Below are 23738 nucleotides of genomic sequence, written 5' to 3' on the forward strand. Positions count from 1 at the left end.
AATGAGAATTGAGCAAAGAAGTTAAAAGAAAACTCGAAACGATAGCATCAGGTTCGAAGTTCGAACCTTGACTCAAAGCTCTCGAAGGAGCTACCTGGAAATTTTCATGCACCATGGCCTGGGTGGAGAGGCCATTTATGTCCGCCTTTCCGTGAGGGACGCTCCTTAGAAAATCCAGGCAGCGTGGTCCGTGCTTTGGCCGGCCCAGTATGGGGTACACTGCCTGGATTTCCTAGGCAGTGGAGACTGCAAATTCGGCACACTATTTCATGAACCGTGAAGGATCGTGTGCTGGACACTTTGAGGTGCCTTGAACACAATAAATCAATGAGCTGCAATAGCTCGTGTTCTAAGAATGTATACAACGATGAATTAGATCGAGTTTGGTATTAAACCAAGCGGAAAACACTCGAAATAATCTTTCGTTAAGAAACACCGATATATTTTATATCATGTGTAACTGAATAACTGAAAATATAGGGAATCAGTTGTGACATATATCAGTTCAGTTATGGTGAAAAACTGAACCGACGGATGCTCTAACTGATCAAATCAGTTTGAAAACAATAGTTAAACAATTAAATACACAAGATATGTTAATGGATGTTTGGAGACTTCAACTGGTCCTACGTCATCCCTTCTACCACCTCGGGTAGGATCCACTAGAAGACTTTAATTAATTACAACGAGTGTAATAATCAACCTAGCTTAGGATTTACCCACTTCCTAACTGAACTTATAGACTAGATTGAAGGCAGCATCTTCCAGTCAATACTTGTTTAACGTCTGTGTGTCAAAGACTACATCCACAAATTTATTGTCTTTGTGCAAGACTGTATTTGAGTGGTGGTGTGTATGCGTGTGTGAGAACTAAACAAGGAATGCACCATGAAGGTGTTCTCATGGGGCTGGCTCGGTGCTGGTCAGAGCGAGTCCAGGAGGGTCTGGTCAAGGGCTAGTCCAAGAGGGCTTGATGGTGGCTTGATGGAATAGGGCGCACAGCTTGGGATTTGGATGAAAGGTTCGAGAATGGCTAGGAAGTGCGATGTGGTTCGAACCGTGGTTCACGGGGGCTGGTTCGTATTCATAGGGTTATTTTAAGGATGAAAATATTATATTTAAAATTTGAAAAGAAAATATTCATTTTGGAATTAATTCGGGTTTAAAATGCTTCACGATTTAGTTATTAAGTCAATAATTCGAAAATCTCGGGTTTACGTCTAAGAAAAATATTAGAAGTTAAATTTAAGCTTATATGATGTTATGAGATAGGTTCGAGAGCGGCTGACGCCCCGCCCTCAGGTACTTGGTATAGCTAGACTGATCAGTCGACCATGATGATATAATATATTATAGTCACTTTAAGGATCAAAATTCGCCCAAAATGATATACAATAAAGAAAAGTTTTATGATTTAATGATTTTTGATTTACCTATTATTGCGAGTTTTTACCACAACTTACTTTATTAAAATATTTATTTTTAAGCTGCATGTGTCTGTATATGTACTATTTGTTACGTATGTTTAGAACGTGCTGAGTCATTAGATTCAGTAGGTTTGGATGATCGCAGACGATGATGATTTTGAGGGAGACGCTGATGCTTGAGTAGATGAGGTCTGACAGTACACTCCTGAGGGACTTTTATTTTCCGCATTAGATTAAGATTTAAGATTTTAAAGAAAAAAATTTTGAGGATTATTTATTTAAAGATTTTATGCTTTATTTTGAAGTTTAGTTTTGAATTGTTATAAAATTGACGTACGATTTTATGATTGATGATCTATGGATTTTATGCATTTAAGTTTTTATCTTAAATGATTTTGAAGTTAGACAAAAAATATTCCCTCGTATTTATTTAAGTTTTATGATTGACGATCTATGGATTAGTTTTTATGTTGGATAATTTTGAAGTTAGAAAAAAATATTCCCTGGTATTTATTTAAATTTCAAAGTTAAAAGTAAGAGACGTTTTATCTTGAATACACAAAATTAACATATGATATGTGTACCTACCACCTAATGACGATTTACATATTTTTAATAAGCTCACTAACACTAGAAGTATTTGCACTAGCATTATAAAAATAAATTAAAAAACTTGATAAGTTAAATCATATTTTTATAACATAACAACATAATTTGGGAATTATTTTGTGTCAAATATGATTTTGTTAAAACATCTATATGCAAACAATATTTTTTAATGTTCCAAAAAATATCAATCCAATGATATGTATTGCCTATATATGAACAATTTTGCCAATAATCGCTCCAAATATCCGAATACAGAAACTTTATTATTTAAACTAGTAAATTCTTTCAATCATTTTTGTTTAACGAATAATTTTTTAAGTGTATATTTTAGTGTATTTCGTATGATACGTTTAATAGAAAGATTTGTACTTACTAAAAGCCAATTTTCAAAAAATAGTCTATTACAAAAACAAAGCCGTTTTTTTAATCTAATTTAGATCCAAAATATTTAAATAGTTAAAAATCGTTATCCATTTATGAAGAGAATGTCGACATTTGAGTTTGAGAAATATCAATATCAATTTTCACTAGATAATTTTCTCGATGTGGTACATTAAAGTTTTATAACAAGCTCATTGTTGAAATTTGTAAGTTTTCGAATAATATTTGCATTTGGCTTGTAAATCACCGGAGAGATGGTCATTTTTTCGAAATTTTTGGTGAAGATGTCATATGTGTTGCGAGGCACCGCTCGAGTTATAGGCGCCAATCAGATTGCTCGTTCTTTCTTGACTTAGATGATGATGTGTTTCCAGTTTCTTGGGCTGCCTCTTGTTCTTGCTGTTTCTCATCAGAAAAATCAAAATTAAAGCCGTCAGCATTGATAGAAGGAAATCACGATCCTTAAACTCGAGCGTGATGCTCTTACCACTAAGACTTGAACTGACCATTTGTATAAAAATAAAATTTAATTATTTAGAAAAATAAATGAACAATTGACAATAATCGACAATTGATATTTTGATAATAGATAAATAAAGCTTGGATTGAGAATTGAGAGGAAAAAATGAAAGGAGTAGGGGTTATTTATAGGGTTGAATTTGGGAAAAAAAAATCAACGATCGACTCGGCGAGTCGATTGTTGCACAACAGTCACGATGAATCCCCATTGGGTTCGGTGGGTGTCGACGAGTTTTAAACCCCAAAATCGTAATCACACCGATTTTGGTTGTTTATGGTCATGGTTTCCGATCAAACTCGTTGAATCGGTTAACCAGCCCGTGGTCCGGTCGAGATCTAGTGCTAGGGTATGATTAACCTCGATACTATACACCTCAAGAGTAGGGATGACAATTTCCTCTGAACCCGACAGAGAATCCGATAACCGATCCGAATAGAGGATGGTATGGAGGAGATTTTTTACTCGATTAAATAAATGTGTAATTAGGTATGGAGAAGAAGCATGTTTTAAAGAATCATGCTCGTATCCGACCAGAAATTGTTTCTAATATTTTATTATTTTTTCTATAATATCTAATTTACTAATTTTAATATATATATATTTTTTATTATTGTTCTCAAAAATTTATTGAATATTAATATATTATTGAAATAACTCAAATTTGATAAAATATAATTAAGAGTAATCATATGATATTTGAGTAAAATATTAATATATATTCTCCCATGAATATGAGAAAAGACATGAAATTGATTTTTTTTTTTTTATGAAAATGGAGATAAAAATGAATATAATAATTATAGATGAGGAGACAAGATATCAAATTCTACCAAAACACAATTTATTGTTATCCCTGGTGTTATTAGTACGATTTATTTATTTATATGCATTGTTAGAACACAGAATCTCAGTGAATGCAGGTAAAAAGAGTGGGCACATGATTGCTACATCACATCTACCCTATCGCCATTAATTTTGTTCTAAATTTTTGTAATTATAAATAGGAAAAAACGAAATATTAAATTTGTGTTTTTTTTTTTGGGGTCTAATCTCTTAAATAAAACAAAACATATTCATCACGTCTAATTCGATTTTTCAGCACCTTTCAACAATATTATATTATGTTATATATATATATATATATATATATATATATACACACATATACATATACACACACTATACCATATTTGAATGCAAAATCTTGCCTAATTTGATGTTTAACATAAAAAATATTGGCAAAAACTTGTGTGAGACGGTTTCACGGATCGTATTTTGTGATACAGATCTCTTATTTGGGTCATCCATGAAAAATTATTACTTTTTATGCTAAGAGTATTATTTTTTATTGTGAATATCGGTAGGATTGACTCATCTCACAGATAAAGATTCGTGAGACCGTCTTACAAGAGACCTACTCAAAAATATTTTATCTGACAAATAAAACCAAAGATATATCATATTAATTTTATAATATAATAGCCACAAACATACTTTTCCAAAAAAATTAATTATATTTTTTTTATGAAAGAAATTGTGGGGACCCGGACGCTAATTCATTTCTTAATCATCTTTGGGAATAATTAGATCAATTCAATAAACAGGGTCTAAATTTTATTTTTTTTAAATACCAGAGTACGCAACATATGAAATAACTCTTATTTCATTTACAAGATCAACATCCAAATATAAGTACAAGTCCCGTACAAAAGTAAATCATAATAACCACTGTTCATTCACTACATGTCCGGTGATGAAACAGATCTACTTCTGGGTCCGAATCTCCACGCTAAATTAGTCCTCCTTCGTCCTCGTCTTGACCCTGATCCAGTCCCACCTGTTGTCATGCACACATATAAACACAACAACAGCCGGATAACTCCGGTGAGAATTATATTCCCAGTATAAACCATGTATACATGCAATCATATAAACAGATATACAAGCATGAAACATATATTCATGACAGGTATCACAGTCAGAAACATGAATCGTTATCAAACTGTAAATCACACTCTGAACATGTATCAAAATCAGAAAACACGAATCGATATCAAATGGTAAATCACACTATGTGACTCTGAGACTCTGACTCGACTCATTCCTAATCTAGGGATCCCGGTCTGAATAAGAACGCACGTTCTCCCATCTACTTTACCCCAGCTAGATGTTGGTACGTTCTTAATCACAGACTTTGGCTGTCTATATCGAAGATCTGCAATAGGAGTCGGTCTTCTCCTCAGTATATCGATATATATCCAAAAGTCCAGTGACTTGGCGGTTCTGCCATGGCGATTCTGCCAAAGACTAGGCGGATCTGCCCAACTCTAACTCATGCTTTGCTCTAGATCAATAGACTAAGCATATCAATATCAAGAATTGCAAATATCAATGCAATAATCATTCAGTATGTGATTTTGGGAAACTCGAGTTGTGCAACGCCGAATCAACATTGATTTATACATTTCTCTTCTCGGTCTGACGAAGTTGAAGTCTCAATTTCAAATCGGTCCATATCAATCTGAAATGACATTCCCAATAGGTACAATATCAGTATACAATCTCATTCAAGACCTGTTATGATCAATACCCAAATCAAAACATAATCTGATCAATGTCAACGACATAACGATACAGTCTAAATCAATACTGAATCTGATCAATATCAATCTACTGATGTTTCGACGGCATAACAATACAATCTCAATAACCCCGTCAATCTCAACATTACAGATATAATAACACGGCTCATAATCAGTATCAGTACAACCCATAATCTCAACAATAATAGATCATAATCTCAAATCTGTACAATCTCGATCATATCAGTTCTGAAAATCATAACAATTTCCTACGGCATCTGTTCTTCGATCTGGTTCCAATTATACGATATCTATTATGTCAATAACATCATATATCAATCATATCTGATTCTGGCAATATCATAATTTCAAAACATATCAAAACGTAGTAAAACTTACATCTCGTTGAAGCCTGCGTCGATAGGAACTCAGTACTGAAGTCGGATTACAAATCAGACGGACGGATTGAAATATAAATGCGTAAGAATATTTAGGAAGAATTCTCGGTTTCCTCTTTCTGATAATTCTGAAAGAATGAACTCATATATATATATATATATATATATATATATATATATATATATATATGTGTGTGTCCACTTGCATGCTAACGAAACGTGGCTTGTTTTCTTTCATCTCCAGCGGCGCTCGGGCGGTTAACAATTACCGCTCGGGCGCCGAACACTCTGTTCGGTTACTGGGATTGTTAAACACTGGCGCTCGGGCGGTCAAAAACTACCGCTCGGACGCCAGATGTTCTATCCGGATGCTTAGCTTGTTATCCATTGGCGCTCGGGCGGTGACATTCTACCGCTCGGGCGCCACATGTTCTGTCCAAATCCTACTTTTATGGTGCACTGGCGCTCGGGCGGTCATCTTCTACCGCTCGGACGCCAGATGTTCTGTCCAACATCTTGGCTTGTACTGCACCGACGCCCGGCTTCTCCTCTCGCATCTTCTTTTGCTCTTGAAATCTCAATTATTTTAATAAATCAATATCTGATTACAGTGATAAAATCTCGGACCTTACAAAAACTATATTCCAATGGAAGGTGAGGAATCGCACAACTCCACAAGCAACAAAATGTGAGCTGTACTTTTATATTTTAAGTAATTTCTATACTTAATATATCTTAGACAGCAAATTAGTTAAATAAATAAATCTTGATTTCCCTGTTATTTCTTTTCATTCATCCTCCTAATTCCATGTCCACATTAATATAACAAAATTATGGTTTAAATTAATAATTAATTTTTACTAATATTATTGATTAAGAAAAGATAAATAAACTATAAATTTTGAAGAATTTAATTAGATGGGCCATTAATTTCCTTTCAGTCTCGCAAAGTTGATTTCTTGGTATCTTTTTATGGACGACAACTGTATAGCACGTATCTGCGGTGTCATATAACCAGACAAGTATTAAAAGACAATTTATTGCATTTCTATTTTTCGATACACACATTTTTTCTGTTGAAACAATAAAATCTCATATCACCTTATATCGTTCATTAGGATCAGTATTGTCTCTGTCAGATATCAGTCTTGCTCGTTAAGATTTAATGATTCCATATGACATCGTTCGCGGCTCACACGGCTAACCAGATCACGTAACAATGTGAACAGTCTGATGCAACCTATTATAAGGTATGGTTGTGAAGTTTTTAATAATTATATTCCCAAAACACTTTCTAATCATCTAATTATATATGAGTAGGTCTCTTGTGAGACAGTCTCACGAATCTTTATCTGTGAGACGGGTCAACCCTACCGATATTCACAATAAAAAATAATATTCTTTGCACAAAAAGTAATATTTTTTAATGGATGACCCAAATAAGATATCCGTCTCACAAAATACGACCCGTTAGATCGTCTCACACAAGTTTTTACAATTATATATATCATATTTTTATTTACTTTTAGTTTTCTCATATCATTTAAATTTTAAAAAATTAATAAATTTCATTTTAAAATTTTAAAATATTATTATGTTCTCTAATTTTTCTTTGACATACGCGATATGCATCGTCTATATCATGATTCATTAGTATATATAGTTCTAATTCATGGTATCCTAAAATGGAGAAAAAGCAACAGCAGATGGAAAATCCAACAGATATTATGAATATATTAATAACATTAAGCTCGTACTAATCAAATCTCAAATCTCAATCAATAATTTATGTTTCTTTCACTATTATAAATATAAAAATTAATTGACGGGGGAACCATCTAGTTTAATTTATGGTAATTGAGGTTGACCTGTGCATGGTACTTACTGTGGGCTTAGTCAACTAATTGCATGCATGCATTTATAATTCATAATTAATTAAGTATAGCTTAATCTACAATTTAAAATTTTACTTTGAAATTATAACCTACAATTGCTTCTTTAGTAATTTGCTGGCCTCTTACGCACCCATTAAGGACAAATAAATAAATGATGATACGCAAATATATAGTACTAGATACTTTAAGTTTCCTTAGCTTACGGGACGAGTCGTTCTATATATTTATATATATACAGCAATGGTACGTAGTTTTTTTGTGAGATAGTTTCACGGATCTTTCGGTTCAATTTTGCTCATATTTATAATAATATATAATAATTTTGACATAAAAATAATATTTTACATGAATGACCCAAATAGGAGATCAATTTACAAAATTAATTCCTGAAACTGTCTCACAAAAGTTTTTATGATATAACAAAGCTTTATACTCACTTCCTTATGTAATTATATAAACCATTTGCTTTTTTTTTTATACATATTGAAAGAATTTTTAGGAAAAACAAATTATACACGTGGATTTTCTAAGACAAAAACTTGTGTGAGACGATCTCACGAGTCATATTTTCTGAGACGGAACTCTTATTTGGATCATTCATGAAAAATTAGTACTTTTTATGCTAAAAGTATTATTTTTTATTGTAAATATCGGTAGATTTGACACGTCTCACAGATAAAAATTCGTGAGACTGTGTCACAAGAGACCTACTCATTTTCTGATACATCCTTGTTTCATGATATTGGAAACACAAATTGAATACAATTACACACACAAATAGGGGTAAATAATGGTTTATTAAATGTGGAAAATGAACTACATATTAGGGAATCACGAAAAAGAAAAATGAACTGTATAACAAGGACGGAGGGAATATTCAACTTCCATTGTAATTACTCCATTCCAATTATATATATAGAGTTCATTTTTTCGATTGTGTCAAATATATAGTCGAATTTCTATATTTAATAACATTTTTTCCTTTTCTTTTTAAGACTAGGGTACACCTATTAACCAAGTCCTGAAAAATATGTATATATATATTTATTTATATATAAAAAAACTATAAACTACCGATGCAGCAACTATGCAATAAATTATCGTGTACACCCAATCACCAGTGACATAGGGAATCAGAATATGGATTTTTTTTAAAAAAAAAATTAAAAAAACCTTCTATTTTATGGGCCCGAAGCACAGGTCACACAAGAACGGGAAGCTAATTTCGCCGAAGGAGAGATTGTGTTTTCATCAGTTTGGATTATCTCACGCCGTGATTTTTGTAACGCAGGTTTGGTTTCATTAGTCCATGTATTGGGTGAAATCGAACCGAATCAAACTTTGCTGACACCTAGCTCAAATTCGATTTGATTGAAAATTTATCTTGAAATATGAGCTTAAACTCGATCGAAAAACTTCTTTTAAGCTCACAAACTCGATCGTATAGTTTTACGATATCTTATCGTTCGTACTAAAACAACGAGAGTCGTCGAGTAGATAGAATATACAGTATAGATACTATTAATCACGTATAATAGCTTCTTTGACGACATACCAATTATATCTGGGAAGTTGGATTTGACATAAAGGTTCAACCCTAAGAGCATTCCTTATTATTATAAATATCGATAGGGTTGATCTGTTTCATGTTGGTATAAATGAATTAAGAACAGTATTGAAAAGAAAAGTGAGTGGGACTTATCCCACATCACAAAAGGAGACAAATTGGGTCTTCCTTATAAATTCTAAGTTTGAGTTAGGGGTTTGGGTCCCAAGGGGTACCAGAAGTTTTTAGAAGGGGGAAGACGCTACTAGTCTGTGTCTTGGTGAAACACACACACATGCGCGCACGGCTCGGCTCGGCCCGATCCGGTGCGGCTGCGCGCGCAGCGCTGGTTCTGAAAAATGCGCGTCCCTTGGCTATGATGGCATCTGTTCTTGGCTGTTTTTGGCCCAACCAATGTATCCCTTGACCAGAGTTGTGTCTCTTCTAAGCATCCGGTCTGGAGAAACGTGGTGTTGTCGCGCGGCTGCGCGCGCAGCGCTGGTTCTGAAAAATGCGCGTCCCTTGGCTATGATGGCATCTGTTCTTGGCTGTTTTTGGCCCAACCAATGTATCCCTTGACCAGAGTTGTGTCTCTTCTAAGCATCCGGTCTGGAGAAACGTGTCTCTTCAACGCAACCGATGATCTTCTATAAATAATCCCTCCAACCATTTTCCAAGGCTGCTGAATTTTCGTTGCTCTCTTTCTTCACATATTGCTGCATTCTTTATTTCGAAATACTTGAAAGTTGTTGCATATATTGTTCGCTGCGTTCGAGAGGTTGTAGTGCTGCAATCTTTTGACTTGAAGTCGTTGTATCTTGGGGACGATTGCCTGCAACGTATAACACTTTATACGGACAATTTCGTCTTGCGGATAAAGGATCTTCCTTACCTCGACTTGATGTGTTATTGCTGCTTTTGTTTGTGAATCAAGACATCCAGTGTAATTAAACGACACACAATCGCAAGACGAAATTTACATTCTTTTGTTTGATTACTTACTCTGAAAATGTTGTCCGGATCACTCATTCATGTGCCTACTGCCCCTGCTACTCCCGCTCATGGAGAAAAGCCTCCAAAATTTTCTGGTGCCGACTTCAAACGGTGGCAGCAGAAGATGCTCTTCCAACTCACAACACTAAGCCTATCTCGATTCTTTAAAGAGGATTCCCCTGTCATTGCTACGGATGATAATGACTCCCAACGAAGATATGCTGTTGATGCATGGAACCACAGTGATTTTCTATGCCGCAACTACATTCTAAATGGACTAGTCGACATGCTTTATAATGTCTACTGCTCTGTTAAGACTGCCAAGGAGCTGTGGGATTCGTTGGAGAAAAAGTACAAGACAGAGGATGCAAGAGTTAAAAAGTTCGTTGTTGAAAAATTCCTGGATTTCAAAATGGTGGACAACAAATCTGTAATAAATCAGGTACAAGAAACTCAAAGTATTATTCATGATTTGTTGGCAGAGGGAATGGACATCAATGAACCATTCCAAGTGGCGGCTATCATTGAAAAATTGCCTCCGATGTAGAAAGACTTCAAGAACTACCTTAAGCACAAGCGCCAGGAGTTGAAACTTGAAGATCTAATTGTGAGGCTTCGCATTGAGGAAGATAACCAAACTTCTGAAGCCAGAACCCACAAAAGAACGATGGAGGCCGAGGCCAAGGCAAATATGACAGAATCTAGCACCATTCACAAGAGAAAGCGCCCTACAAATGAGAAGAAACGAGGGCATGCCAAGAAGTTCAAAGGAACTTGATACAACTGTGGCAAACCAAATCATATGGCCAAGGACTGTCGTCTTCCAAGGAAAGACAACAAACATCAGAAACTAAGGCAAGCCAATGTCATCGAAGATAGGAATGTACCAATAGACCTATCACAACTTGATCTATCCGCCGTTGTGTTTGAAACCGATTTGGTGGATAATCCAAGGGAATGGTGGGTAGATACCGGGTCCACTAGCCACATATGTGCTGAAAAGGAAATGTTCTCATCCTACACTACTGTAAGTGATAGAAAATTTTTTATGGGAAACTCTACGACGTCTGAGGTCGTAGGAATTGGCAAAGTGGTGTTGAAGATGACTTCCGGCAAAGAGATAACATTGTTGAATGTGCTGCATGTCCCAGACATTCGAAAGAACTTAGTTTCTGGATCGTTGTTGAGTAAAGCTGGCTTTAAACTTGTGTTTGAATCGGAAAAGTTTGTCCTAACTAAGAATGGTGTATTTGTAGGCAAATGGTACCAAGATAATGATATCTTTAAAATGAATGTAATGAATGTTTACCGTCATGAGGCGAAGAATAAAGTTAATGATTCTGTTTACTTGTTTGAAAGTTCTAATTTATGGCATGAAAGATTATGACATGTTAACTTTAACACATTACAAAGACTTGCAAACTTAAATGTATTACCTGCATTTAAAAGAAATCCACGAGAAAAGTGTGAGATTTGTGTTGAAGCAAAGATGGCCAAAACTCCATTCCATTATGTGACAAGAAATACTAAACTACTTGAATTAATTCACACTGACGTATGTGATTTAAAATTTGTGCAAACTCGAGGTGGGAAAAAGTATTTCATAACTTTCATTGATGATTGCACAAGGTTTTGTTACATCTACATATTGAAAAGTAAGGATGAAGCTATAGAAGCTTTCAAAAATTAAAAGAATGAGGTTGAGAATCAATTGAGTACAACGATTAAAATGATTCGAAGTGATAGAGGTGGAGAGTATGTCGCACCATTTGAAGAATTTTGCACTAACTCTGGCATAATTCATCAAACTACGGCACCATACTCACCTCAATCAAACGGAGTTGCAGAACGTAAAAATCGTACTCTTAAGGAGATGATGAACGCGTTGTTAATAAATTCTGGCTTACCTCAAAACCTGTGGGGGGAACCAATACTGTCTGCAAAACACATTCTTAATAAAATACTACACAAAGGGAAAGATGAAACTCCATATGAGTTATGGAAGGGTCGCAAACCGTCTTACAAATACCTAAAAGTGTGGGTGTGTTTGGCTAAAGCAGAAATACCCAAACCAAAACAAGTTAAAATTGGACCCAAAACTATTCACTGCATTTTTATTGGATATGCATATAATAGTAGTGCATATAGGTTTTTGGTGCATAAGTCTACGATTCCTGATATTAATGAAGGAACGATTATGGAATCAAGGAATGCAATATTCTTTGAAAACAACTTTCCTTGTAAGGAAAGAAAAGAAAGTTCCATTAAACGATCTTATGAATCTACTATTGATTCTAAAGAAATCAATGAAGAACCAAGACGTGGTAAGAGAGCTAGAGTTGAAAAGTCATTTGGTCCTGAATTTCTGACTTACATGTTAGATGATGAACCAAGAACTATTCAAGAAGCTCTATCCAATCCAGAAGCACCTTTCTGGAAAGAAGCAATAAATGATGAAATAGATTCCATCATGCATAATCATACATGGGAGTTGACTGATCTCCCTCCGGGATGTAGGCCTTTAGGATGCAAATGGATCCTTAAAAGGAAATATAAAGAAGATGGATCTATAGATAAATACAAAGCACGATTGGTAGCTAAAGGGTTTAAACAGAAGGAAAGATATGACTTCTTTGACACATACTCTCAAGTCACTAGGATTACATCCATTCGTGTTCTGATAGCTATTGCTGCATTGCATAACCTAGAGATTCACCAAATGGATGTAAAGACAACCTTCTTGATGGAGAACTGGAAGAAGAAATATACATGGAACAACTCGAGAGGTTTGTTGTACCCGGACAAGAAAAGAAGGTGTGTAAATTTGTCAAGTCACTATACGGACTCAAACAAACACCTAAGCAATGGCATGAAAAATTTGACACTACAATGAAGTCAAATGGTTTCAAAATCAATGAATGTTATAAATGCGTTTATATTAAAGGTAATACAAATGCTTATGTAATTGTCTGCCTTTATGTAGAGGACATGTTGATTATGAGAAGTAATCATGAGTTGATTATAAATACCAAGAATATGTTGAACAGGTCTTTTGATATGAAAGACTTGGGGTTATGTGATATTATATTAGGGATTAAAATCTCTAGAATACCTAAAGGAATTATTTTATCACAAACTCACTATGTTGAAAAGGTGCTTGAAAGATTCAGTTTCTTAAACAGTCGTCCTGCTAGAAATCTTATAGATTTAGGCGTTCATTTAGCAAAGAATAGAGGAGAACCCATCTCACAACTGGAATATGCAAGGATAATAGGTAGTCTAATGTACTTGACTAACTGTACTCGTCCGGATCTTGCATATTCAGTGAACAAGTTAAGTAGGTTAACAAGTAATCCAAGTAAGGAACATTGGAAAACCTTAACAAGAGTGCTTGGATATTTAAAATATAAATTGAACTATGGTTTGATATATACAAAATATCCTGCAGTCTTAGAAGGTTATTGTGATGCCAATTGGATATCTGACACAAAAAACTCCAAATCCACTAGCGGATATGTATTCACAATAGGTGGAGGAGCGGTGTCATGGAAATCTTCTAAGCAAACATGCATAGCTCGATTTACTATGGAATCCGAGTTCATTGCCTTAGACAAAGCTGGGGAAGAAGCCGAATGACTAAGAAACTTCCTAGAAGATATTCCTTGTTGGAATAAACCAGTGTCTTCTATTGTTATTCATTGTGATATTTAATCAGCAATAGGAAGAGCACAAAGCAGTATGTACAATGGTAAGTCTCGACATATTCGTCGGAAATATAATACCATAAGACAATTGGTCTCAAATGGGGTTATTTCTGTTGAATATGAGAAATCAAAGGAAAAACTAGCGGATCCGTTTACTAAAGGTATACATAGAGATCAAATGTACAAACTGTAGAGAGAAATGGGCTTAAAACCCACAAAATAAAATATTTATAGCGGTAACCCAACCTTGTGAAGTGGAGATCCCATGACCTTGGTTCAATGGGACAACTAAGTTATAAATATTAGTTTGAGTACTTGGAATAAGTAAAGGCTCATTCCTACAAAATCCAAGTAGAAAAGACCTGCAACATGTGATGAGGCTAAGTTTTCTTTTAATGATTCCTATACCTAAGGGTAGGGTATGAAATGATACTCTAGTTAGGAGATCACCTATATAAGAGAGAAGTAATGGCCGCTTCAATGAAAAACACTTATGAATCTAAGATATGGTCCAGGACCGAAATGGACACAACATGAGAACAAGAATATGTTAGAATTATTATTGTGTAAATACTATTGACTTGGTTTACATAAAAGGTTGACTAGTTCAAGACATCATGTCACTGCTCAACTAGTAAATCCTATAGTATATTACTAAGGATGGTTCAAAGTCAAAAACTACCTATCCCAATGCAATAATAATTCACAAGAGCTTTCAAGTAAATATGTATACATGCACTAATTTCATTTATGTGGGGGATTGTTGGTATAAATGAATTAAGAAGAGTATTGAAAAGAAAAGTGAGTGGGACTTATCCCACATCACAAAAGGAGACAAATTGGGTCATCCTTATAAACTCTAAGTTTGAGTTAGGATTTTGGGCCTCAAGGGGTATCAGAAGTTTTTAGAAGGGGGAAGACGCTACTAGTCTGTGTCTTGGTGAAACACACACGCTCGGCCCGGCCCGATTCGATGCGGTGCGGTCTTTGACAAGTATTAATCTTTTTGGATCAAATTTATTGGGAGAATAAATTTTTCAGTGATGCACTTGGACAGAGGTACGCGCGCGGGTGCGCCATATCCCGCGCGGATGCGCGCCTGTTGCCTGTTGGACAGAACAGGGCACATGACCGCGCAGTTTCTCGCGCGGGCGCGCGCGCCTTACTGTGCGCGCAGCGCGCAAAGACAGTGCCTTGCGCGCGGCCGCGCGTATTGTCGCGCGGCTGCGCGTGCAGCGCTGGTTTTGAAAAATACGCGTCCCTTGGCTATGATGGCATCTGTTCTTGGCTGTTTTTGGCCCAACCAATGTATCCCTTGACCAGAGTTGTGTCTCTTCTAAGCATCCGGTCTGGAGAAACGTGTCTCTTCAACTCAACCGATGATCATCTATAAATAATCCCTCCAACCATTTTCCAAGGCTGCTTAATTTTCGTTGCTCTCTTTCTTCACATATTGCTACATTCTTTATTTCGAAATACTTGAAAGTTGTTGCATATATTGTTCGCCGCGTTCGAGAGGTTGTAGTGCTGTAATCTTTTGACTTGAAGTCGTTGTATCTTAGGGACGATTACCTGCAACGTATAGCACTTTATAAGAGCAATTTCGTCTTGCGAAAAAAAGATCTTCCTTGCCTCGACTTGCTGTGTTATTGCTGCTTTTGTTTGTGAATCAAGACATCCAGTGTAATCAAACGACACACATCTCATAGATTAAGATTCGTGAGACCGTCTAACAAAAGACCTACTTTTTATAAAAATAGTTATGAAATGTTGTCTGTCACTTGCAAAAAAAGAAATTTGCAAGTGCCTCTTATTATGATAAAATAAGATTATTTTTTATTATTTTTAAAGCTAAAATGGACATTCAATACTGTCCAAACAGATACACACACTCCACTTTTGATCTACACCATGTTTTCCTCCTCGGAGCAGTTGGACTTTGCCTTAATATCTTCACTGTCCAGCAATAATTTTGAATAACGAATATTTATTTATTCTATATTAAAATTTAATATAATTTATATTGACCTGCCAAATGGCACCAGCACATTTTCATCATACAATTTTCAACTTCAAGAATTTGACTACATCTTCACTGCACACTCATTTCCTCCGATAAATCATCCATTTTTCATGCTACAGATGGCGTTGACTCCATAACTGAACCTCTAGTATTCCTTTTCAAGAAATTTTGGAACGATGATCACGTTCAACGGGAAACTGAAGCGACTCTGTTCTGGATTGGGATGGCCAGCTCGCCGCCGCGGCTCCAAGCCTAAAATCACCGTGAAAAGGCTTGGAAAGTCAGGCTCAAAGAATCATACTGATGCATCGAACAGTGTTGCTTCTGCCGTGATTCACCCGAGTAATGAATCTGGTGGCGTAAAATCCGATAGGTCGTCGTTTAGAGTTGCGACATTTAATGCTGCCCTCTTCTCCATGGCACCGGCGGTCCCGAGAACAGAGGATTCATCGCACGTTAATGGGTACGAAAGTCAAGAAACCGTGAAGAGAAATCTCGGGTTTGATCACAATTCAAGAGAGGGGAAATTAATGAACAATCGTCCGAAAAGCATACTGAAACAATCCCCACTGCATCCCAGCAGCACCATGAACAATAATAGCAATTCTACCGATAATCTCTCCAAGCAGCAAAAATTTTCGAAATCAAGATTGAGGGTCTCCATAAATTTGCCCGATAACGAGATTTCTTTGACGAAAAGCGGACAGTTGAGCTACTACGCCGATAATGAACAGCTGGAAGGATCATCGGGAAGCTGCAGCAGCAGTACAGTTGGCGGGATTCATAAAGGAAATGCTCCATCAATAAGATCAAACAGCATGCATTCGAGCACAATAAATGGGACGGAATATAGGAGCAGAAGGGCGATTTTTGAAGTGTTGAAAGAGTTGAATGCTGATGTTTTGGCTTTGCAAGATGTGAAGGCTGAAGAGGAGAAGAATATGAAGCCTCTATCCGATTTGGCCGATGCTTTGGGGATGGAATATGTTTTTGCTGAGAGTTGGGCCCCTGAATATGGAAATGCCATTCTCTCAAAATGGCCGATTAAAAGGTGGAAGGTTCAGAAGGTCTTTGATGACACTGATTTCAGGTCCTTCATAAATAATTCAATACTATTCTTGATTTTTTCCTACCTTGTTCAAACATATTACATCATCAATATTCTCTAAAATTTTCTGCAAGAAATTTACTGTATGAACCGAGTCTTAGTTTTCTTGATGAAATTAACAACGCAAAGCATGTAATTTAGCCTGTAAAATGGTGAAATGGGTTTTCTTCCAGATTTCGATTCTGTTTACAGAGAAAAAATGTACCCTTTTTAGTTCAAAACATGTTATGAAATGGGGTTGTGGAATTGGATACAGAAATGTACTGAAAGCCACCATTGATGTACCTCAAGCTGGAGAAATCAACTTCTTCTGCACTCATCTGGACCATTTGAACGAGAACTGGAGGATGAAACAAATCAACGCGATAATTGAATCCACTGAGGTTCCCCATATTTTAGCAGGAGGACTAAATTCTCTAGACGAAACAGATTACTCTCAAGAGAGATGGACAGATATTGTAAAGGTAACAACTTTCCGGCCCATTATATTTTCAAGAAAGTTTGTGATACCTATCTAAATTTTTAACATAATCTTCCTTCATATATGTTGCAGTACTTTGAAGAAATGAGAAAACCAACGCCTAAAGTGGAGGTGATGAAGTACTTGAAGAGCCAACAATACACAGATGCTAAGGATTTCGCTGGCGAATGCGAGTCTGTTGTCATGATCGCCAAAGGACAGAGTATGATCAACCTATTTCACAAACCTTCAGACACCAAAAAGTTTTCGAACTGTTTTGAGTTAAATCTATGCATGATTTGTGCAGGTGTACAAGGAACATGCAAATACGGGACTCGAGTAGATTACATACTATCTTCATCAAACGCACCCTACAAGTTTGTTCCAGGATCATACTCAGTCTTATCTTCGAAAGGGACATCAGATCATCACATTGTGAAAGTTGATGTGATCAAAGGAGATAGCAGCACGCAGCAATGCACGAGCACGAAGCTCAGGCAGCAGAGTCGACAAACGGTTAAGATCACACATTCATCTTCTCCGTCAAAGGGTATATGGAAAGTACATTCTTGAGAAAATTAGTCCCATTTTCTTCTTCGATCGGGTGTCTATTGTTTCTGTTCCATGTTAGTTTAATATAATGTACAGAGATTGTATAATCAATGTAGCTCTTTTCTTTACAGAAAGGCATTGAAGAAATACCATTTACTACGATGAATACTGCCGGCAACCATTATTAAAACAAAATCTCTTCCAACGAGACGAAGCAAAGAAATGAGATTGCTCATATATAACGATTATTCCTGAATTTATTTGAACAAGAAAGTAATTATCAAGAACTACATCGGATGATTTACATTCATTCCTGTCAGTCTTCTTCCTCGACTATTGATTTTCTTGAACAATTTTTGAATGATATCATGTCTTAATAATACCAAATTTTCCTCTATGGCCTCATATATTGCATTCCTTCTTATATATTTATGATCGGAACACGCAATTTATGGGTATAATAGCATTTTTAAAAATAAAATTTAATAAATTCTTCCAATAACTAAAAAGAGGATAATCCAAGGTTCCTTGATAAATTAATAATTATGACAATCGTAGTTTCTTTATTTTGCGTAGATCTCTTGTGAGACGGTCTCACGAATCTTTATCTGTGAGACGGGTCAATCCTACCGATATTCACAATAAAAAGTAATACTCTTAGCATAAAAAATAATATTTTTTCATGGGCGACCCAAATAAGAGATTCATCTAACAAAATACGACATGTGAGACCGTGTCACACAAGTTTTTGTCCTTTATTTTTGTCGACTAACTAACTAATTGAATGATTATTATTTTGTGCTAATTAGCAATACAAAATAATTTTCAAGAGTCCGAAGAATTTACTGCTGCTAATCCAACGATAATTTGTAGGCATGATGATATGTTTAGTTTTGGTCCAAGAAAGCAAAGCACCATTTTTCAGACGCGTCTTAATCGGGTTGGACTCTGGTCTATGTGAATGGGTCGGGGAGTACAATAAATTTTTAAGGGTCCGATCCAAATCCGATACATACATGATCACCATTTTAGATTATTTTATTTAAGTTGAAAAAATAATTTAATTTAATATATCTTGGATACATATCATCAGGATTTGCCAAATTTCAACTCTCTAAGGTGGATAAAATTGTGCATTCTATAATTATAAAAGGTTTTTCTTATTTAGCTTAACTAATTCATAATAGTAATAATATTTTTCACAATTATAATTATAAAACTAAAATTTCAAAATAATAATATTATGAAACAAATTACTGTCATTTATATATATATAATAGTTATGATAATATTAATAATTAAAATAATAACTTAATGATCATGTAATAATAATATAAAAATATATAATATAATAAAATAATTGTTGTAATATTTTATTAAAGGATAATTATTTAATAAATAAATACTAATTATAAAAATAAAATTAAGATCAATAGTTATATTAATTTCATGATAATGATAATTTTATAATAATTAATAGAGCATCAATATTTATAATTTATTATTTTTTAATAATTATAATAATAAATATTTTTGAATATTTTGAAATTAAATTAAGAAACTATTTGACAATTAAAGATAAATTCATTCTATTCATGTTTCATATTTTTTATATCAATAATTTGAATGAAGTAAACGTATCATTCTATTTTTTTTTTTATCATTCTATTTCAAAGTTGATTTCATTCATATCTTGTTTCATTCCAATATACCAATCATGACATAAGTGGGTTAAGAATCACATGAATGATATCTATTATGATAAATAATGAAAAATATAAATATTTTATATTCATACAATGTGATTATTGTCTTTAGTGATTCGTGTAATTTTAATTTATTAAAAAATAACCACATCATCTTTAATTGAATTAAAATTATACATTAATTTTTGAATAATATTTAGTTGAAACATATATAAATTAAATAAAATTATTCATCATTTATCATTTGGCAATATTTGGAGATGAATAATTATATATAATAAATATGTTATGCATAAAAAATTTAGTATCTTGATTATTCGTATGAATTAAAATAATTGAAGAGTAGCCTCAATATATTCGATCGAATTAAACAATATATAAATTATGAGGATCACATTTAGTCAGAAGAGATATAAATTGTGATTAGTTATGTTTGAATAATAAAATTTATCTCACATGAAATTTTATTGTGTTAATTAAAATTAATTATGAAACGATATTGAATTATTTATTAATTACCTACATGGAGAAAAAATATATCATTAATTTAGGAATTAAATTGAATTAAAAATGTAGTCAACATGCAATTTTTATGTCAATTATTCATATGCATAGCATTATTTATATGGGTAAAACGTGACATATGATTTAATGTTTCATCTAGTAACATTTGCATCTATTTTATTTATTTATTTTGCAGAATTTCTTCTATTAGTTACTTTGATATCAATTTGGTAATTCCCAATATTCAAAATTATAATTATAAGGTGCGAAAGAGGAATGTTATTTTTCATTTGGGTGATTTAATGAACACCATATATATTATTAGGAAAGATTAATCACATGTCATTACTGAAACCAGCTTTTTATATGGTTATCTTTATGAAAGTGGGAGATATATATATTATTTTTTCTCAAATTGTTTCACAAGGAACAAGATTTTTACTGGGATCGGGGGTTCGATCAAATAGTACGATAATGTCCATTCAATCACAAGTACATTAATTATATAGTTTTCATTGATAAAGCTCACCAGTATTCGTGGATTGTGTGATTATGTCGTGTACATTAGGGATATACAGGCTCGACTTGAAGTTATTGAGGTTGAGATGTCTTAAATATTTCTAATTCACAATATTTTGAACACTCTCACTCACTATTATGTCTCATTTAAGATTTTTTTAAAACACATATAAGGTTAAATGGTCAATAAACGAGTTTTTGACGATATGTGTTTAAGAAGATGATGAATTGTTATGGAGGAAAGATAATGCTTGAACATGAATACTCAACTATCTTTAGTTATAACTCAATATGGTCCATATTAATCATAACATTAAGTGGACTGATTTTGATTTTCCGGTTCATGTTATCAAAATATCGTGCAAGGGTTGCAAGCTCAAGAAAGTCATTAGGAAGTGAGTCATGAATCATCTATTTAGTAAACTAGATGATTCTCACACATGGAGATTGTCGAGAATTGTATTTTGGTTTTACGTTATTGATGAAAATACTTGTAATTCCAAATTTATATAGAAATTTGATTTCAGTTTCAAGACTGATATCAATATATTAAATAGATATTTCTTAATTTTCAGATTTATCATTTAGTTTATTGAACAAATATGATATTTTTGGAAGTGATACTTTGTCTGATTGTATTTTCGTATTAATTTATAAAATTATATCTATTATTGCATGTTCAAGAAAATATTACATTCGAATTTTACACTTGCTTAGACTATATTAAGGATGAGTAGACCAATGTGTTTTAAAAGTGTTAAGAGAGATTCAAACATACTGGAGATCATGATCAAGGATATTTGTGATCTGGATATAGACTTGTGAATATTTTATTATATTTTTTTATGATTACCCACGACATGTATATTTCTACTTTCTTCATAATAAGTATGAAGTGTTTGATATTTGATAAAATATATCAGGTAAAAGTAGAGAAGCATTGTCCTACGATGAGATGTGAGTATAAAGTGCTATGGTAGATACACTTCGGATGAACATGGTGCAAAGAATGATTAGTGGCTCCAAGTTGTTGTGAACTGAAACTCTTAGAATGGTTGTTCATGTGTTATCGGATTCAAACTGAGGCTATCTATAAGACAACATTTGAATTATGGAAAGGTTAGAAACCGAGTTTGAGACATATACAGTTTGAGTATGCTTAACTATGGTAAGACTTGGTATATATTTTATTGTCCATCACTGATCATAAGGCTTGTGGAATCAAGAAATGCGAGATTTTTTTAGAATGATTTGATTAGTGGAAGTGATCAATTTCAGAATATTGATTATTATGATACCCATCCATCCACATAAGTTAAAATGTGTGTTTTGGGACCAATCAAATGAATTTTACATCATGATCATGTGGATTTTAATGTTCGTCATGATACTGAGCATTCTGTTAGATTTTCTATCGAGCTTCATTGGAAAGTATTTTGCAATATTAAGAAGATCTATTGGAATTAAGAAATCATCAATTCCTAGTGATTATATTGATTATTTCTAGAAATAATATGATTATTCATTCTTGATCATAAAATGATCTTAATATGTTTTCAAAATCCATAAGCAATGAGATATATAATGTGTGGTATAATGCCATGAATGATGGATGAATTCAAAACCATGTAATGGGATCTAAAATATGATCCATTTGTATTTACTGTAGATGAGTCTTCAACACAAAAAAAGTCTCTAGACAACACTAAACAATACAACGTTAGACTCGTTACCAAGGAATTTACTCAAAGGAAGGAAATGACTACATGAAAACAATTTCCATGCATACAAGAAAAATTATCTTCTTGTGATCATGACATTAATAGTTCATTTAATTAAGATTTGCATTAGTTGGATATGAAAACAATATTACACAATGACGATATAGAGTAAGAAGATTATTTGAAATAACTTTAATGATTCTTCTTTAGTGATGATGAATATCTAGTATGAAAGACTAAGTAAGTTGTTTATTTCAATAAGCTTCTTATAAGTGGTATTTAAGGTTTCATAACGTTCTCTTAATTGAGTTTTGTTGAGAAAAATATGTATACCACAAGGTTAATGTGAGCAGAATTTGTAGACAAATAATCGGAGTAATCTAGGTTTTTACCGCTAGAAAGCTGCAAAATATTTTGGGTTATCTTCATGGTAGTAGAGATTACATGTTTATGTGTAGACAAACTGACAATCTTGAATTGATTTTTTACTTCCACTATATAATTCGAATTCGTATCTTATTTTGAATCACTATTTGTATGTATGATATATATTAAGGAGTTTTATTTTGAGCTTAGAATTGTGAATTTTATATCTAAGCCATTAAAATTATATTACAATTTTGTTGCAGTATTCGTGATAAAAACGGCAGTCGAATTAAGTATACCGACATAAAGTATTTTAGCCGTTAGAAAACTTGTTAAGAAAAATAAAGTGGCAATGGAACACGTTAGCATTGAATTGATGATCTTTTGAACTAAGACACGAAAATTCACATGTATAAGGATCGTGTGATAATTAATTATGAACTTGGTTCCTAAAAGGTTTTATTGTATATACATTTGATTTTGATTTACGAAACTCATTCAGTTACGATATTTATGATATTCAATTATATACATATTCACGTATCTTGAGAAAAATACTAATTATGTTAGACCTAGAATAAACAATTGGTTTTAGTCATTGAGTTATATTGAGGAATGTGATACATGGAAAATAACACTAAGTATAAGAAGACTTATCTCCATGATTCATGTATTTGTTAACATTGGATGATGATTGATTTATTGATATTTAGTTATTTTAAAT

The 23738-nt window shown here is 33.7% G+C and overlaps 1 protein-coding gene across 2 annotated transcripts; it reads left to right on the forward strand.

The window, feature by feature from the left end:
* Positions 1 to 16082: 16082 nt before the first annotated feature.
* On the forward strand, positions 16083 to 18555 carry LOC142545706 (uncharacterized). 2 transcript variants are annotated; one of them, XM_075653061.1, is made up of 5 exons: positions 16083 to 17168; positions 17443 to 17650; positions 17740 to 17869; positions 17954 to 18196; positions 18330 to 18555. In XM_075653061.1, the coding sequence occupies exons 1-5, from the start codon at positions 16255 to 16257 to the stop codon at positions 18338 to 18340; spliced, it is 1506 nt and encodes a 501-aa protein (XP_075509176.1). In that variant the 5' UTR covers positions 16083 to 16254; the 3' UTR covers positions 18341 to 18555. The 2 variants fall into 2 exon arrangements, with proteins under 2 accessions (XP_075509176.1, XP_075509168.1); XM_075653053.1 differs by lacking the exon at positions 18330 to 18555 and having other exon boundaries at positions 17954 to 18322.
* The last annotated feature ends 5183 nt before the right edge of the window (positions 18556 to 23738 follow it).

Source organism: Primulina tabacum, chromosome 1 (genome assembly GCF_025594145.1).
Source record: "Primulina tabacum isolate GXHZ01 chromosome 1, ASM2559414v2, whole genome shotgun sequence".
Classification (NCBI taxonomy): Eukaryota; Viridiplantae; Streptophyta; class Magnoliopsida; order Lamiales; family Gesneriaceae; genus Primulina; species Primulina tabacum.

Bases quoted from the DNA above. Each gene is read 5' to 3' on its own strand.
- LOC142545706 (XM_075653053.1), top strand. From the start codon at position 16,255: ATGATCACGTTCAACGGGAAACTGAAGCGACTCTGTTCTGGATTGGGA. The intron at 17,169-17,442 runs GTCCTTCATAAA...AATTGGATACAG, and splicing joins TTTGATGACACTGATTTCAG to AAATGTACTGAAAGCCACCA. The intron at 17,870-17,953 runs GTATGATCAACC...TGATTTGTGCAG, and splicing joins CATGATCGCCAAAGGACAGA to GTGTACAAGGAACATGCAAA.